Raw genomic sequence first — 19,356 nt, forward strand, 5'->3', positions numbered from 1 at the left:
ATAAAATACTCACTCAAGAGTCTCCATTGATACATCGCCCCCTATAAATTTAAATATACAAAAAAGGGTCTGTGGAGCCTCAGTTGGATTTTTTTCACTGATCTCCGTCAGCTCAGTGATTGCTGTGTTTTGTTGGTCTACTATTCATTGGCCCTGTTAGCCAAAATCCTGCTCCACACTGATGAGGGGCAATACCCTGAAACAGCTGTCTGTGGATAGATATCTGGCTTTCGTAAACCCTTGACGCAAAAGAGGCCACCTTGGTGTTTCCCTGTTTATGTTCCAAAACTAACAACCGAGTGGGACTTAAGAGGCTACGTACTAGGGTGATTTGGTGATTTGGTTTTCCTTCCCTGGAGGGATATCTTGCTATTCCTGTGTTTTGAGACTCGCAACTAAGGTTCCACTGACCCCTTTTTTGCATAGAAGAAAAAAGGGCACTGGCTACTTTATAGTAAGAAGTTTGCATTGAATGTTGTACTTATCGAGACCAAATCAACTTGGCCCCAGTGATGGTAGATTAAGGTAATTCTGATATATACAGTGGTACCCCGGTTCTCGAACTTAATTGGTTCCGGAAGGCAGTTTGAGAACCAAGCAGTGTCTTCCCATAGGAAATAATGTAAATGTGATTAATTGGTTCCAGCAGCCACCAATAATTACCTACAATACTCATTTATTACACTAATAAGTGCTCAGTATAATCCCTACAGTACAGTACAGAACAGCACTATACTGTACAGGACATTAAACATAAGAAATGTTCATCAGAACCAGCAATTATAGTACAGTAGTCACCAACTCCTCACCCATCCTTTACTGTGTAGCGTCCCCCCCATCCAAGCACTGTAATGTATGGGAGATGGTGGTGCACTGCCTGTACTACTACTGTACTGTATATGCACACCAGCAGTCTTATACAGCACTGTACTGTATGTGAAGCCTCACCACTGCTTAACTCGCCAGGTACAACCCACCATCCACGCTCGCAAAAACGTTCGAAAAACGTTCGAAAACCGAGCAAAGTTCGAATTCCAAACACTACTTCTGGGTAAATTTTCGTTCGAATACCAAGCAGTTCGAGTTCCAAAGCGTTCGAAAACCGAGGTATTACTGAACTTGTATATACAGTACTGGGTAAAATGCTGCATAGTAAGCTTCCTCCCATCAGGGAGATGTCCGCACCAGGACAACAATACCAAAAATCCAGCCAATGTCATTAATAACTATCTTCAATGTAAAAAAAGAAAAAGGAGTCCTGGAGGTGATGATGTGGCCCCCACAGAGCCTTGATCTCAAAATCATCCAGTCTGGGATTGCAAGAAGATCTGAGCAGAGACATCCACATCGAACCCAAACACTCGGCATTTGACTCCCAGTCACTGGAGTAGTTAGATGCATCCAACTTCTCTGAACCCAAACACTCGGCATTTGAATCCCAGTCGCAGAAGTACTTAGATGCATCCAACTTCTCCAAACCCAAACACTTGGCATTTGACTCCCAGTCACTGGAGAAGTTAGATGCATCCAACTTCTCTGAACCCAAACACTCGGCATTTGAATCCCAGTCGCAGAAGTACTTAGATGCATCCAGCTTCTCCAAACCCAAACACTTGGCATTTGACTTCTGGTCGCAGGAGTACATAGATGCATCAAACTTCTCCGAACCCAAACACTCGGTATTTGACTCCCAGTCACTGGGGTACTTAGATGCATCCAACTTCTCCAGAGGCCAGAAGTCAAATGCCAAGTGTTCGGATTTGGATGAATTTGCCAAACCCGAACTTTAAAATACCCTAAGGAGATCAATAGCCAACCATGTCTGACTAATATGTTGTATCATTGTAAATGAGTATAGCATTAGCACAGAGCTGGCTATTAAATACTGTATAATTGCAAATATAGTAAGACAGCAAAAAGATTTTGAACCATATTATTGTATACATTCATCATATACTAATCACCCTGACAAGTGTGTAACAAACATGGTTATTAAAGCGACAGCGCACATGAGTATGCACAAACAAGTGCACTGTATGATATATATATATATATATATATATATATATATATATATCGGAAACAAATCAGCGACAAACAGCTATGAATACACAGTCAAGGAGTAATCCATCTGCAACAAAATTTGCTCCATATGTAATAATGTATCTTGCCACGTATAAGTGCTCAGACGTTCTGCTTCTCGTACATATAAATAGCTGCACTTCAGCAGCCACAATATCGCAGTGTATATATCATCTCATGTTAGTAGTAAGATACAAAACATGGCCAGATGTGATGCACAGACATCCTTCAGCTTCAAAGCTGGACCTAAATATATATATAAATAAGATACTGCCTACCATTACACATACAAGACATATATATATATATATATATATATACCCCAAAAAATTCCACAGGCAAGTCAATGAGAAGAAACGTGCCACATAAAGCATTGACATCCCCCAGCGAGCTGTGTCTTTAGTGAGAAGAAAGAACTCCATCATAATAGCTATAATAAATATAAGCCAGGACTGGAGCTGAGCTATTCTCCGATGGGAGCTGAGCATCTGAAAACTTTTAGTATAAGCATTCTGCATTCACTTCTGGAAATGTAACTCACTAAAAGACATAGCAGATGCCAGCGACACGGTATAGTAACAAAAGCATCCTAGGGCTGCAGCGATTAAAGAAACCCTGGGACACACTCTTATAGGGGAAGAAGTCAGTCAAGTTTACAAAAAGATAAAAAAAACAAAAAAACACCAAGATCTTTTCTTCTCTGTAACGTAAAAATTTTATCTTGCTGTTAACTGTTTAGCTTCCACTATATATTATTAACTTTTACTGCATAAACATAACCCAAAAGCAACAAAAAAAAGTAAAAAAAAAAAATGTAAAAAGCATCAATAACCACTTAAGAGTAACTCACCGAAATATAGGCTTCTGAAGATGCTTTTTCTTTACTGTAATGGCGTCACCCATTTAAATCGGAGAAGACGTCTAATATTGTTTTCCAAAGAATGAAAAAGATGCGATGGAACAGTCCAGCAAAAAAAAAAAAAAAAAGAATAATCACTTAAGCTATTGTGCTACAGACACTTCAAAAAGTAAGTTGTGCGTTCGGAGTTTTCTCTCTTTAACTGCTGTGCAAAAACAATCCATTGAGGCCACAACAGTGTGCACACAACTCAAGAGAGCAGCCCCTACTGAAGCACATGTTTAAAGTTGACTGAGAAAGGAGAAGGGCCACAGTCACAGACTACTCAAGTCTGCAAGGAAAAGTGAAACTCAGCCAAGAGCATTTCAAGCCTAGAGAAGAAAAAAAAAAAAAAGTGCTCAGCAAGTTCTCATACTGCAGCTATGAGAATAAGTGCTGCTCATATCCGTCATAGCTCTTAAAACATATGGGCAATCCAAGGCGTCTTAACCACTGCTGAAAGACAAACTTTTTTTTTTCAGAATAAAAGTTTTTGGGGGCCGTCCTTAAGTTTTCCGTGTAAACGTCCTCAGAAAGTTTGTTCAGTTGTAAGGACTGTACACAAATTAATGAAGACGGATAGATGCAGTCTGTGCGGCTGGCCGCCTTTCAAGAGATTATAATTACTTTACAATCTGGCTTTTATTCACTCCTGGATGATGGCGAGATATAACAACATACAAATTATAGACTTATTTTGTGTCACTGCTTTTCTTTTTCTCTGCTTCGTAAGGAATTCCAGGATGTGGGGCTTAGAAAACATTTATATAACCCGTCATTGTGATGTTATATAATGGTGTGTGTGCGTGTGATATATAAATGTGATACTAAAATAGGCACATAATCTTATGGGCTATGTTCACACATAATATTCCCGTCAGTCTTTTGCTCAGTCTTTTTTCAACCCAAATTAGGAGTGGGTAGAAAACACAGAAAGGCTATGTTCACACAATGTTTAACAGCGTCCGTTGCAAAGCAATTCAGTTCTTTTTTTAACATTGACTTGTGGGCACAGCCAGATACTATGGTTGTATGTGGCTTGCCACCCCTGCAGTAGTACGGAGGTGGTACGGCCGGTCACTTGCTAGGTGGTGGAGTGTGACGCCAGCTCTATGGTGGTTGGCTGAGATGTAGCCGGACCCCAGGGTGTTATGTCGTGACGCCAGTGCTGGTTGAGCACACAGGTATAGTGGCACACCTGCTTTTATTTTAGAGGGCCGGTTACACCTTGTTCCCCTGTGGGGCTGGTACGGGGTCCCTTGGGTTATAGTCACGGTGATCCGGAGTGGAGTAATGATCCGCCCGGACTATCGGCACTGCCACCCACAGAAAGGGAAAATGTCCCAAGGAGTGTGTGTATACTGTGTTGGTGCGGGATGAAGAATCACAGAGTCTCTTTACCATAAATAAAATCTTATTTACTCTGAAGGTACTTGTGTGCAGCAGAACATACAGCTTGACAAAATACTTTACACTTGATACACTTAATAGTTCAGGATCCAGATCTGTGATACGAGCGAGGAGTAAAGTCGTGCTGACTGGGTTGCGTGTTTACAGGTATACTGAAGAATTAGAGAAGCGGAGAGGAGGATGTTGTGAGAGTCCCAACCCCAGTAGTACTGTGCTCTGTCGGGATGTTGGAGGATGAGGTAGAAATATAATAATACTTGAGAGAGAATACTTGTGCCTGTGCATCAACTCTTGTCAGAATGAAACACCTGTTGCCCTACCAGTGTCCTACCAGGGGGGACCCGTCCTATGAGGGTGACACAAGGCCCCAGACCCTGTTACCTGGGATGAGCAAAATGCTGAGGATTTCCTGCTGACAACCACACTGAGAGATAGAGTTAATAGGCTTCTAGTAACTTTGCTCTTTCCGGATCAGTTCCTCCCTTTCTGCCTTTTGTGGATACTGTCCTGCACTGTGACTCTCCTAGTCCACGGCGTGGGTTAAAATGATCTCTGACTTCTCCTGTAAAGGTTTTAACAGTGCATAGTGCTGAGTAAGGTTACTTGAAGAGAAACTGTTAGGTGTGTCCTAGCTCTACAGAGTCTAGTGACCAAAGACCTCATACGAAGGCTAGGGACCTGGCAGAGGGCCACTGTAGGGAGCATTCTAGCTTGCGTCCTTCCCCTACAAAGTCCAATACAAAAGACCACACACTTCCTATACCCACATGATTTCCTATCTACAGCTCCCTGTAAGGTGTGCTGTGAATAGGTGAAGAGTGCATAAAGAAGAAGTAAAGAAGAGATGATAGGACACAAGAAGAAGATACTTCCATAGGTTCACAGATCCCCATGACATACAAGCAAACAATAACACTCTCCATACTTCAGCTGTGCAGTCACTAAGTACATATATTTACAATAGCGACATCTTGTGGCGAAACCTTATCAATGCTACATCACCACTTACTTACAATAAGTACAGGCTTTTGCGAGGGGTGTAACCAATAGCAACACCCGTGGTGGGACACCACATGTAGAGACGTGTTTCTGAATATCTGAGGCAACTTACATGGTGGGTTACTCCGGAAGATGTTATATCAAAGCTGAACTAATAAGAGTAATCTAAGGGGCCCTTAAAGTGATCACCCTTGACTAAAAGGCTCCATTCACCCAGGCCTTGGTTGCCACACCAAGGGTGATGCCATATGAGTAGCCAACATGTGGCCAAAAACGGCAGCAACATCATTATTGACTGCCAAATTTGGGGCAGCTGTTAGTGTTGCCTCAACCAAATATTTACTACCATACATGTTTAAAGGGGTACGCCAAAAGAACTGGTGTCAGAAAGTACTGATTTAAAAATTATTTCTATTTAAAAACTTCACGTCTTCCAGTACTTCTCAGCTGCTGTATGTCCTGCAAGAAGTGGTTTATTCTTTCTAGTATGAAACAATGCTCCCTGTGGCCACCTCTATTCGTGACAGGAACTGTGCAGAGCAGTAGCAAATCCCCATAGAAAACGTCTTCTGCTTTGGACAGTTTAACCACTATACTACTTCCTTTAAAAAAGGCTTGCGATTATTAAATAGAAGTAATTTACAAACCTGTATAACTTTCTGATACCAATTTTCAAAACTATTTTGCTGGAGTACCCCTTTAAGTCCTATTTAAAAGTATTCACCCTGACCATGGTAAATGATGCCTATTACTGGCACTACCAGGACACAGGGCTGCCCAAGCAGAATAACATATTGCCACAGCTGAGCCCTTTCAGGTGCCATGGCAGCAACTCCAAGCTGTGTAAAAAAAAAAAAAAATTATAGGGCTATGTTCACACAGTGTTTTTGCCATAAAATAATGCACTTTATTGAACTCTATGCTAAAAAGCACCCGTTATTCACATGCTATATTGAATAACAGCCGCACAAATAATTGATTTGTCAATTCTTTGTGGCCGCTAGTGCACGAACCACAGCCGTTGTTTCCGTTCTGTGCACACAATGTATGGCCGTTCTGACGGCCATACATTGCACAGAGGTTTATGGCTAATTGTATTGCAAGCACCGCCAAATGTGCCTGCAATCCATATAGAAATAAAATGATGTTCCAGCGACTGATATGGCAGTATCGGCCACAGGAACATGTTAAACTGCTGCCATTGTCTGACACTGCAAACAACGGCCATTGTTTTAACACAGTGTTTTATTTACTCACATAAATGTTTAAATAGGAACAGAAGTGGTAACAAACACCACAAAATCAGTGAGAGGGCATAATCATCGGTTTCACATAACTAACATCATATATTGCAGATGGTCAGCTACAAATCTATATATGTGTGAATATACATGCTTCCACCACCAGATGGCACTAAGTAAACAAACAGTAACTCAACAATGGAAAAGGTATGTGGGGCAGTCCAAAAAATTACAAAATTATATAATGCAGCTCAAAGGCTAACACCTCTAAGTAATAGCCGGACGCCCACTGAAAAATAACTAAACAAAAAAAAAAAGGTATGAGATATTATAAAGCGTTGGATGCATGTACCAACTGTCCTACTCACCTTATGCGCGTTTCGCGTTACTTTGTCATAGTTTTTTTTTTATGGGAGTCTATGTACTAAGTGGCCATACATCGAGAGCATGTGTAAGGAAAAGCCCTGAATATACCTCTGCCAGACACTGCAAAACACTGCAAAAGGACCCTAATACTCCCGCGTATGAAGCCACTGAGCCATAACTGCTACGATATCTAGTAACTTCTTTTGCTTAGATAAAATTTGAGTAGTAGTTTATGGTTCTGTGGTGTGGTGAGCCCCTGCAGTGCTATGGCGGAGGTACAGACGGTCACTTGCTAGATGGTAGAATGTGACACCACTCCAGTGGTATGTAGAAAGAGAAATAGGGGTGCACAGCGGGTGTGGGTTATAGGTGCTTTTCACGGACGGGTTTGTGTCCCCAATAAATCGTAATAGAAAGACTCCGTAGCACTCTTTTCATGCAGCAGTGATCAAAAGTTTATTTACAGCGTGATAGGAACAAAGCCAGGTATATATGCAATAAATGATGCACGTAAATAGTTATATTGGTAGAGGCGACTTAGGACGTTTCGACCCAACTCGGGTCTTTTTCAACGTCGCTGTGGAGAGAAGAACATGCAATAAATACCTGATAAAAGTACATAAATGTAGAATGTAACATAAAAAGCGAAAAAAACGAAAAAAATTGAAAAAAATTGAAAAAAATGAAAAAAATCCTAAAACCTAGAAGAAAGAAAAAGCAGAAAATATATATATATATATATATATATACATCGCGTATGAACATAACCTCATCTAAGAGATCAAACTATAAAAAAGAATCTATGCATTTGTCTAAGTAGGCAGTGTAGATGCATAATAACAAAATGCAGACGGTATTGGTCAGTGGTGGTATATAATATACAAAAGCAATGCCAGGATATAGCGGGAAGAGGTGTACATACATAATGTGCATAGATGCCTGGTTGGAGAACAATTGTATGCATAATAAATGAAGCTAGTCAGGTCACATGTCAAATATTGGGTGGTGGAGGATAAAGAGGGAATTGGAGATAGGAGAAGGAGTAAGGGAAGACATAGGAGTAAGGCACAGTACATCAGGTAGAGGGAAAAGGGAGGGTCTGTGGTATGGACGGGTAGCACTAAATCAGGTGTAATGCAGGTGGTGGGGGACATGGCATCGCGGGGGAGAGAGCAGGGACTAGTACCTGTGATTAGTCCGGGCAGGAGTGCTCCTGGCGTCCTCCTGTGCGTGGCAAGCGCTGTGTGCAGTGTCTCTGCCGGGCCGCGCTGAAAAAGGCCGAGACCGGAAGTGCTGGCGCGTCACTTCCGGTTTTCCGGCTGATGCGTTCCACAGTGGAACGCATGGGGGATAATCGTGCTAGATGGGGGCGGGCCGTGTCTAGCATGTCTAATAAGATGTGGGAGGTGTGTCAGTTTTCAATTTTTTTCAGTTTTTTTCGCTTTTTATGTTACATTCTACATTTATGTACTTTTATCAGGTATTTATTGCATGTTCTTCTCTCCACAGCGACGTTGAAAAAGACCCGAGTTGGGTCGAAACGTCCTAAGTCGCCTCTACCAATATAACTATTTACGTGCATCATTTATTGCATATATACCTGGCTTTGTTCCTATCACGCTGTAAATAAACTTTTGATCACTGCTGCATGAAAAGAGTGCTACGGAGTCTTTCTATTACCACTCCAGTGGTGGTTGGCCGAGATATAGCTGGGCCCGGTGATATTATGTGGTGACGCCAGTGGCGGTTAGGCACACAGGTATGGTGGCACACCTGCTTTCAGTTTAAAGGGCCTGTTGTACCTTGTTCCCCTGTGGACACTGTCCTGCCGGGTTGCTACGGGGTCCCTTGGGTTGTTATCACAGTAGGCCAGAGTGGTGTAGTGACCCTCCCGGACTATTGGTACTGCCACCCACAGAAAGGCGTGTGTATATACTGTGTTGGTGCGGGGCAAAGAATAACAGTGTCTCTCTACCATAAATAATCTCTTATTTACTCTGAAAGTCCTTGTGTGCAGCAGAACATACAGCTGTTCATTGACCGAATACGGTACACTTGATAATTCACTTTAGAACACACTTGACAATACACTTGATAGTATAGGATCCAGATCTGTAATAGGAGTATAGCGAAGAGTCAAGTTGTGCTGACTGAGTTGCATGTTGAGAGATACGTAGAAGAATCAGAGGAGCAGAGAGGAGGATGCCTTGAGAGTCCCAACCCAAGTAGTAATGTGCTCTGCCGGGATGTTGGAGGAAGAGGTATAAAAATACTGAAGCAGAAAGAGAGAATACTTGTGCCTGTGTTTTGACCTTTGGGTCTTCGCACCCCTTATGCCTTACCAGTGTCGGGGGACCCGTCCTAGTGGGTGACACAAGCCCCAGACCCTGTTACCTGGGATGAGCGGAATGCTGAGGTTTCCCTGCTGACAACCATGCTGCGAGATAGAGTTCATAGGCTTCTAGCAAGTTTGCTCTATCCGGATCAGTTCCTAGATTTTTGCTCTTTTGTGGATACTGTCCTGCATTGTGACTCTCCTAGTCCACAGCGTGGGTTGAGATTGTCTCAAGAAATTGAGGTGCGTCTTGTCTTGCTTCCTCACCATACAGAAACCTGACTAAGACTACTCACGAAAGCTGGGGGACCTGGCAGAGGGCCAGGGCCCAAAGGGGACCACTGTAGGGAGCGTTCTAGCTTGCGTTCTTCCCCTACAGAGTCTTGGGACAAAAGACCTCTTCACTTCCTGTACCCACGTAACTTCCTATCTCCAGCATATCTAAAATGTGCTGTGAGTGGGTGAAGAGCGCATAAGAAGAAGTAAAGTAAGTGATGAGAGGACAGAAGAAGATACTCCCATAGGTTCACAGATCCATGTGACACAAAAATAAACAATAACCCCTTCCATACTTCAGCCGTGCAGCTACTGAGTACACATACCTGTAATAGCGACATCTAGTGGCAAAACTTTATCACTACTACATCACCACTTACTTACAATAAGTACAGGCTTTTGGGAAGGGTGTAACCAATTGCAACACCCTAGGTGGGACACCACGCTTTGCTTATATTGGTATAAACTAGGTTCACAAGGCAAATTACAGAGAGATCAAGCAACACAGTTTTGGCATGGTTACTGACCACTAGTAAGGCCCGAACATAAGATCACTCTAAGGCTATGTTCACACACAATATTTTTGCTCAGTATTTTGCAACCAAAACCAGGAGTGGATAAAAAACACAGAAAGGCTCTGTTTACTTACTGTTTGAATTTAGTAGATGGCCGTCATTTAATGGCAAATAACATCCATTGTTTTAAAATAACAGCAATTATTTGCCATTAAATGATGGCCATCCACTAAATTTAAACCATGTGTGAAGATAGCCTTTCTGTATTTTCAATCCACTCCTGGTTTTGGTTGCAACATACCAAGCAAAAATACTGAGTGAAAGGTAAAAGAAAAAGGCAAAGGACAAACAAAATAAAAGCAATACCATCATCCTCTATCATCAACAGCCTCCTTGTTGACAGTTTCCAGGTAGCAAGGACATTTTTTAACCAAAAATAAGTGAATACTGATATAAAAAAATAAGGAACATATAATAAAGATATTATGTATGTATACAGCTTTTTCACTTACTGACAGTGTCTAATACATTCCACATGAAGGTATGCTAGTATTTCCCGGTATGGCACGGTGATAATATCACTGTTGTATATGGCTACACTAGTATAGTAGACTGTACTGTAAATTAGCTGAACGCTGTGGTTAGACCATGGTTAATACAGCACTGGCATGAATTACTGTTTCTTTACTGCAGCAGACTACAAGTGCTGTAAATTAGAGTCTTTGACAAGAATGTCCTCATTTGGGATTCCGCTGTGGCGGTGCCAGTGTCCCATAGCATGAAGCACATACTGGACTTTGCTGGAGTTTAGGCCACAGGCTCGTGCACAAACTCCTCCATAAATGTGATACAAAGCAATTAGCAGAATTAACATTCAATGCACTTTGCAGATTCAGCTTAAATCTAGGGAAATTGAGCATAAGATCCTATAGAATAATGTTCATTAATGTGGTTAGTTCTATGTCTTTTGGATTTTTTACGGCATCTTAAGCAGTATTAAGCTATTCATATGCAAAGCTTTCCTGAATGGCTACTAGAATATAGGAGGACTATATAGCCTCTTTATCTTGGGTTTAATGAAATCTACATCCTGGAGAAATCAACTGGTGTCGGAAAGTTGTGCAGATTTGTAAATTAGTTCTATTAAGAATTTCAGTACTTATCAGCTGCTGTATGCCCATGCAGGAAGTGGTGTATTCTTTTCAGTCTGACACAGTGCTCTCTGCAGCCACCTCTGTCCATGACAATAACTGTGCAGAGGAATAGCAAATCCCAATAGAAAACCTATCCTGCTATGGACAGTTCCTGACATGGACAGAGGGGGTGGCAGAGAGTCAGATTGGAAAAAGCACCATTTCCCACAGGACTTACAGCAGCTGATAAGTACTGGAAGACTTGAAATTTTTAAATAGCAGTAATGAACAAATTTCTAAACCAACTATTTTCGTTTTCTGGAGTACTCCTTTAAAATCTCCATTTCACAGGCCCATTATCTGTCCTATCAGGCAGCTATTGCCCTATGAAATAGGGAAATTCGATCACCCGACAAACAAGCAAACACTCGCCTATTGGTTGATCCCTCATTTCTGATTTGTTAAAAAACCTGGAACCCCCACCAATCAGCTGTGTATCTTGGCCACTACACAATGTAGAGAACTAATTCCTTCTCTGTTGTGGGGCAATTTTTTATGTAAGCGAGGGCTGATCGGTGCTCGCTTACCGAGCCAATTGTGCAAGGGCTGCACAGATATTGTCAGCGATCTGCGTGCAGCCCTTGCTGTATATAGAAAACAATAAAGTAACTGCACAGGAAGTTTCAGCGGCCACTGCGATGAGCGGAGGACAGGCAGGAGCTCAACAACTAGAATTTACCAATGGTCTATGAGGACCAAAAAATATAAAACTTAGCAGGGAACAGGCAGGAGGACAGCGGAGGAGCCTGGAGAGGTAAGTAATAACTGTATTATTTCCTATACTCTTTGACCATCTGCTGACGGCCAACTCGGTCAAACTCGCTGAAAGACGACAAACAGTTGATTGGCTCCTCGGCTGATAGTTGTCTATATTACATGGGGTGATATCTCCCTGATTCTACATGATAGGGAAGATAATTGCCCTGTATAATAGGACACGCACTGTGTATACCTAGGCCACTATACCTAAGCCACAGCTCTGGAAAACAGCTGATCAGTGTAGGTGTTAAGTGCTGGCTCCCCACCCGTCTGATATTAATACCCTATCTTCATACTACAATTACATGAAAGGATTATCGTTCAAATTTTCACATAAACGATCGCATTTGAGCGATAATCGTGCTGTGTAAACACAGCAAACGATCAAGCGACGAGCGAGAAATCGTTCATTTTGATCTTTCTACATGTTCTTAAATCGTCGTTCGCTGAAAATTCGCAGATCGCTTCGTGTAAGCAGTCTTTCACCGATATACCCTATGTAAAAGATGGATGATCTTAAAAAATATCCCAATAACGATTTATTCGTCTAAACGCTGATCGTTATAAAAAGCAAATTGTTGCTTCAAAATTGTTAAACGATCGATTGGGCGAATTATTGATAGCAAAAACATAGTGTGAACCCAGCCTTACACATCCTATCTCCTACCCAATGTACATATGTACTCTAATGGAAAGTTTTTCAGAATTCTCCGTATTTGCACTAGCTAATATATAAACGCACACCTAATATCTACAAACAGAAAGTATACCTAATGTTTCCTGGTTGCTGTGAAAATGTTAAAGTGTTTGCAAAAGATTTATATGCAGTTGATTTTCTGTTAATAAAAGCATTAGCTCTCTCCTCACTTTCTCCTTAACAGTAAAAGCTTTTCAGCTGTAGAGTCCATTGAAATGTTTAGATAGATCTTGTGCAGTTATAAACACGGAGCTGATACAATCAACTTACATAGCAAAGATCAAGTCAAGTAAGGCAATGAGTGCAGGGAGGGAGAGTCACTTTGACTGTAGAGCAGGAGCCAAAGACGTGGGAAAATGGATCTAGAAATTCTCAGACATGTTTTTACTAGATGTTCTTTGTTCATCATGACATGAAACATCTCCAAGCTGGACTGGAGTATAACTAATGAGCCTTATCGGCTGGGTCTTTGCTGGTTTATCAGAGTACTTTCATGTGTTTTAATAATAATTTAAATGTGATATACAGTAATGTGCACAGTACTTTGGATCAGTGATGCTCAAGCTATAAGGTAGGTCTCATTGTTAATGTGGGGAGGCATTTTTGACAGAACCAATCTCTGCACTTGTGTTAAAGGGGTACTCTTGAAGTTGAAAAAAAATAGTTTTTAAATAAACTGGTGTCAAAGTTATACAGATTTGTAAATGACTTCTGTTTAAAAAGAAAATCAAGCCTTCCTGTACTTATCAACTGCTGTATGTCCTGCAGAAAGTGGTGTATTTTTTCGGGTCTGACATAGTGCTCTTTGCTGCCACCTCTGTCCATGTCAGGAACTGTCCAGAGCAGTAGTAAATCCCCATTGAAAACCTCGCTTGCTCTGGACAGTTCCTGACACGGACAGAGGAGGCAGCAGAGAGCACTGTGTCAAACTGGAAAGAATACACCACTTCCTGCAAGACATACAGCAGCTGATAAGTACTGGAAGACCAGAGTTTTTTTAATTAAACAAAAGGAACAAATCTGTATAACTTTCTGGTCCCAGCTGATTTAAAACAGTACCCCTTTAAATTTAATTTAATACCAAGTTTCTAAGACAAATAAGATATGTTAGGATAATAATTTTTGAATCATTTTAAGTAATTGTGAGGTTAAAGTAAGTCTGAACCGGCATGTAGCCACCCACAAACTGCCGGTATCTCATTACACAGGTCAGCACACCTTGTCCGGTTCGGGGATTGGCTGGTATTTTGAAGAAAAAGTACTTTTATTTCTGCAGCGGGATGGGGAGTCAATGTGGTGTGACTTACAGCATCTGTGGCCTAGGCCTGCAGCACCTCTCTCCTGCCTCCATCCAGCCAGAGGGCGTTCTCAAAATAAAGAGAGGTGCTGCAAGCCACATTGACTCCCCAACTTGCCGCAGAAATAAAAGTATTTTTTCTTCAAAATGCTGGCAGTGAGAGAAGAGCTAACCCCTGAATGGGACACGGCACGAGGACCTATCCAAGCAGCTCCGGCTACATGCTAAGCATCTCCACTTAAGATGACTGGATATGTATATCTGAAAAACTGTACAGTATAAACTTTTATTTTCCTTACTAGGTTCCCACAATCTGCACATCTGGCTTTGGGAAATACCTGAGGTTTTCTATGCAAAATTTAGCAAGGTTCAGCTTCAGATTTATATGCAGTAGATGTAGATTTCCTTGTTCAGGGTTCAGGACTCTTTGGTAGCATAAAGAGGAATGCTATACCAGGATAGATAAACTGACTTTCATGTCCATTTTGGTTGGTCTCCAAATCAGTCAAGTGTTCCCTAGTATCCAACTTTCGTCATCCTTTCTTTTGCATCCTTTGAAGCACAATGAGCATATTACTTGCCTCACTAACCCTTGCCTTATCCTATGATCCCGACTGCTGTCTGACTGCAAGTATTCCATGAACAGATAAGCAAATCCTTTGCCTGCTTCACCAGACTGGCTAACATGCATATACTCCAATCCATAGAATACTATGAGAGGATTCATTTAGAGGGTTTTTGCAGTGTGCACTGACATGGGTTTCTACGGCCGCTATTCACTGAATAGCGGCCTCATAAAACTGACATGTCAGTTGTTTGCAGCGCCATGTTTCACGACCAGCCCGTATGCTCGTAATTCTACAGCCGTTGTTTTGACTGCAAAATTCCGGCCAGTGAAAACAACAGCCGTTGTTTTACGTAGTGTGAACATAGCCTAAGGGTAGCTTCACACACACCATATCGCAGCCGATTTTCTGCTACGGATCCGCAGCAGATCAGCAGCAGATCAGATCTAAATAACTGAACACAGCATCAAATCTGCACTATCAAATCTGCTGCGGATCCTGTACGTGTAAATGAACCCTAACTATAATTTCAGAAAATTTGCAAAAATAGAGACTGACACCTGGGAATATCATAGAGTAAATATTCTTCACCACTCAAACCCTAATTCCATCTATTGTACAGTATTTCTCCTTCACTTCAATAACACCCACCACAACCCATCTCTTTTTGACGGGACGTCAATGTATACCCTAATGTAAGGGGTAACTGTGAACAATACCCCCCCCCCCAGTGGCATTCCTACCATAAAGGCAGACTACGCCACTGATGAACGGTCAGAGTTAACTGTAGCAGTGCTCTGACTGACAGAGCGAGAAGTCATTACCCTTCCGCCCTACCAGTCTCTCTTGTGGCTGGAGGCAGCATTGCACCTTCTGCCGCAAGATGCCCCTCTTATCTACATACTCACCTGGCCAACTGCCAAGTGCCAGAGATCAACTGGAACTGTGCAGGAACTGTGCCAACTACCAAGTGCCAGAGATCAATAGGCACTGTGCAGGTACTGTAACAAATGCCAAGTGCCAGAGATCGATCACCACTGTGCAGGTACTGTGCCAACTGCCAAGTGCCAGAGATCAATAGGCACTGTGCAGGTACTGTAACAAATGCCAAGTGCCAGAGATCGATCACCACTGTGCAGGTACTGTGCCAACTGCCAAGTGCCAGAGATTAACCAGCACTGTGCAGGTACTGTGCCAACTGCCAAGTGCCAGAGATCAGCCGTCACTGCACTGCAAGTGAGCCCCAATCTCAATGATCAGCACTCGTTTGCGCCCATACACGGTTCCATATCCAGTCATGTAAAAGGACTTTTGCATAGGACATTAGAAGTGCAAAGAGTTACATCTGACTGGTCAAAGCTCACTGGAAAAAAATATATTCATGAAGACATTAGACCCAAATATTTTACTCTTCCCCATCACAGGTCAACATCTGATCATTTAAGAGTCATAGGTAACAACTTTAACGCAAGAGTGGATGCGAGGCCAATAGGTCTCTATCACTTTATTTCACCTTCAGTTTATCTCTAGACCCATTTGATATTCTGTCAGGTTATAGTAAAAATTTCTCTTTCTACACCAAAGAAACTGCTGCTTCAAAATGACAAGTCACCAGAGACATTTTTATAAAAACAGCAATTACCGTAGTTGTCACATCCCCTTTGTAATAGCAGTGAACAGTGAGTAAATTATAAGTGAAGAAGAATTCCACAGAAAATATTTGTCTGGAAAAAGATTTTCCAAGATCTTTAAAGGGAGTTATCCGGAGGCTAAAAAATGTATATATTGCTGAGGATAAGATGAAAAATAAAAAAATAAAACTCATTCTTACCTTAAAAAAATCTGAAGTCCTCCAGTACTGATCAGCTGCTGTATGTCCTTCATATCTCTGTCTATGTCTATGACCTACAACAGCTGATTAGTACTGGAAGACTTGAGATTTTTTGATAGAAGTAAATGATAAATCTCTGGCACTTTCTGACACCAGTTGATTTGAAAGAACATTTTTTTTACTGGAGTTGCCCTTTAAGGTAAGGTCTGCATGGACATCGCTAATGATAAAGCGAGCGTCAATGTAGCAAATCGGGTTGTGTAATACGGCCTTTACTCACTGATTGGCTAAGCATCTTGGAAGTAGAAAAAAACTGAAACTGCAGGGCATCAGATGATGTCATGGTGGGAGCACAGGGGGACTGAGGTAGATGAGTATATGTGTTTCTTGTATATTTCTATTTTCAGCAAATTCCGAGTAACATATAAAGCTTTTTTAGTCTCTACATAAGGTGCTTCTTTATATAGTTAGACAGGTTTGGTTGGGATCACAAAGTACCACATCAAAATGTAAAATATTTTACAAAAAGCTTGATGATTATTGAAAGTTTATTAAAAAATGTAAATGTGAACGGTGTATTTTGCCGTGTGAGTACAATGCTTGTTTTAGTCTTTTGCAGTCATCTATCTCCTGGACTTTGAGAGCAGAAACAATAAGAGCTTGTGTGTGATATTTACCTTGAGGATTATTGTACTGTAACATAGCCTGCAGACAGGCACGCCTAGCTAAGAACCTTCAAGCTTATCCTCGAGTATCTGCTGTCCTTCCTAATAATTCCTTGGTAGTAACCACAACCTCCACCGCCCTCAGGACATCAGGAAAAGGAACACAATGTATTTGCATCTCTATAAAAATGTGTGTGGTTTGTATTCTATTTATTTAGTAATTAATAGTTTTTTCCAGGATTACGTGGGAGCTATTATCAAAATGTATTATACTTGCTCTACATGAAATGCATGAACAGTTTAGTTAACCGTAATCGTTTACCAAATGTTTAGTGTTGTCACTCTGTTGTAAGTTTAAAAAAAAAAAAAAAAAATCCTGAAAAACGTGAAAAAAAAACTTACCTACCTTTCATTTCCTTACTTAAAAAAGCTGTCAGGATGGGACAGGTAGGGACAAGACACAACAGTGGGCCCTAGATCTGAACCCACTCTCTGTCCCTACCTACTTGTCTCAATCAGGCCTAGGAGGCCGCGGACAACCACGAAGATGTTCCCTATACTGAGTGGGAAACACAGAACAAGACAGATGGACAAACACAATATAGGAGAGTCAAACAGGCAGGGTCAAAACCAAACGGGCAGCACAGTACAAAACAAGTAACAATCGGATAGTCAAAAGTCAAAGTCAGAGGTCAGGTAACACAGTCAAGCAAGCAGAGGGAGTTAGGACGGGGATCGCAGGAATAAACAAGGGGGAGCTCGTACCAGGGTATTAACCTAAATAGCCAGCGCAGGGACTCTGCCTCAGCATTTTTTATGCTGACTAAGAGCCCGGTCCGGATCCCCGTTGGACCAGCGCTCTGATCTTCCAGGTTGCAGACAGGCAGAGAAACCCGTCAATCACAGAGACAACAGAGGTGCATAATCAAGTCCAGAAGCTTCTCAGCTTAAATCAAGTGTTGCACACAAAAGCAAACACCAGGCCCAGTTCATACCAGGCTACTGCACATTCCTGACAAGAGCCATATCAGCATCCCTGCCATATATAATTTAATATATATTTGAATGTCCCATAATATCACAATTCTGAAACATCTTTTCTAGACCTTCACTTTGTGCTGTTTGATATTCCTCCTAGAACAGGGGTAAGACACCTTGGCTCTCCAGCTGTTGCAAAACTACAACTTCCACCATGCATGCTTTGGCTGTCCAGGCATAATGGTAGTTGTAGTTTTGCAACAACTTGAGAACCAAGGTTCCTTACCCCTGTTTTAGGAGGAATAACAAACAGCACAAAGTGAAGGTCTAGAAAAAATGTTTCAGAATATTATGCCTAAATGAACAAGTAGTTACCGTTACCAGTTGGGGGGTTGTCCCTACACACACAGGCAAAATCCAACAGTGCCAGACTGTTTGGGGACTCACTTTTTCTCCATGGGCAATAGTAAAACCCAGTTGTTAATTTATTCAAATATGTTTAAAGTGATATTGTTCCCTCTATTGTTTTTCTGTATGTTTGTTTACCTAGAGTTGTTGGGGAATTTGTAGTAAACAGAAAAGATTGGAGATTGGTTATGGAAAGAAGCGTAAGGCATCAGTCAGCTCTATTCACAAGCTTAGATGCTGCACATTTCAAATATACGTGGGAAAAACGTGTCTGCGTTTTTGTTCTGCTCTAAAATCACTTTCTTTTATCAGTGGTCAGTGTCACCTAGGAGGGGCTTCATGGCAACTAACCTGAGCCACCACATCTGCTGTGCTGGCATTTTTGGTCCTCACTCGACACCACTACCTGTTGGTTCCTGGTGATTTGTTGTCCAAGTAGGAAGTGCCTCACTCAGCCGGTACAAAGATTACCGAAAGTTCCATAGGGCTCCATTATAGTTCAGTCGACTGCTACTTTACCAGTGAGATGAAGATGATGAGGCAGATCGGACGCTGCTGTGCGTGTCTGCTCCTTCATTCTAATGATCATCGGGGGTCTCAGCACCCGGACCCTGACCGATACAAACCTCTGACAAGTTTGTTTCAAACTTAATAGGGCAGATTTATCAAAGGGTGAAAAATATAGACTGGTGTAGACTGCCCCCAGCAACCAATCACAGCTCAGTTTTGTTTAAGGCTGGGTGTACACTGCGTTTTTGTAATCCGTTTTTTTTATCAGTTTTTTGCAAAAAAAAAAAAAAAGGATGAGAAACGGATGAAAAAAACGGATGCATTTGTGTG

The 19,356-nt window shown here is 41.7% G+C and overlaps 1 protein-coding gene across 1 annotated transcript in view; it reads right to left on the reverse strand.

Moving 5' to 3' along the window:
* The window catches only part of PDE1A (phosphodiesterase 1A), a 151,979-nt gene extending 148,449 nt beyond the window's left edge, over positions 1–3,530 (reverse strand). Inside the window, exon 1 of the mRNA XM_069983062.1 lies at positions 2,933–3,530. Coding sequence (XP_069839163.1) covers positions 2,933–2,985 — 53 coding nt within the window. The 5' untranslated portion in view covers positions 2,986–3,530. The remainder of the gene's footprint in view (positions 1–2,932) is intronic.
* Positions 3,531–19,356: the final 15,826 nt, after the last annotated feature.

Source organism: Dendropsophus ebraccatus, chromosome 9 (genome assembly GCF_027789765.1).
Source record: "Dendropsophus ebraccatus isolate aDenEbr1 chromosome 9, aDenEbr1.pat, whole genome shotgun sequence".
Lineage (NCBI taxonomy): Eukaryota > Metazoa > Chordata > Amphibia > Anura > Hylidae > Dendropsophus > Dendropsophus ebraccatus.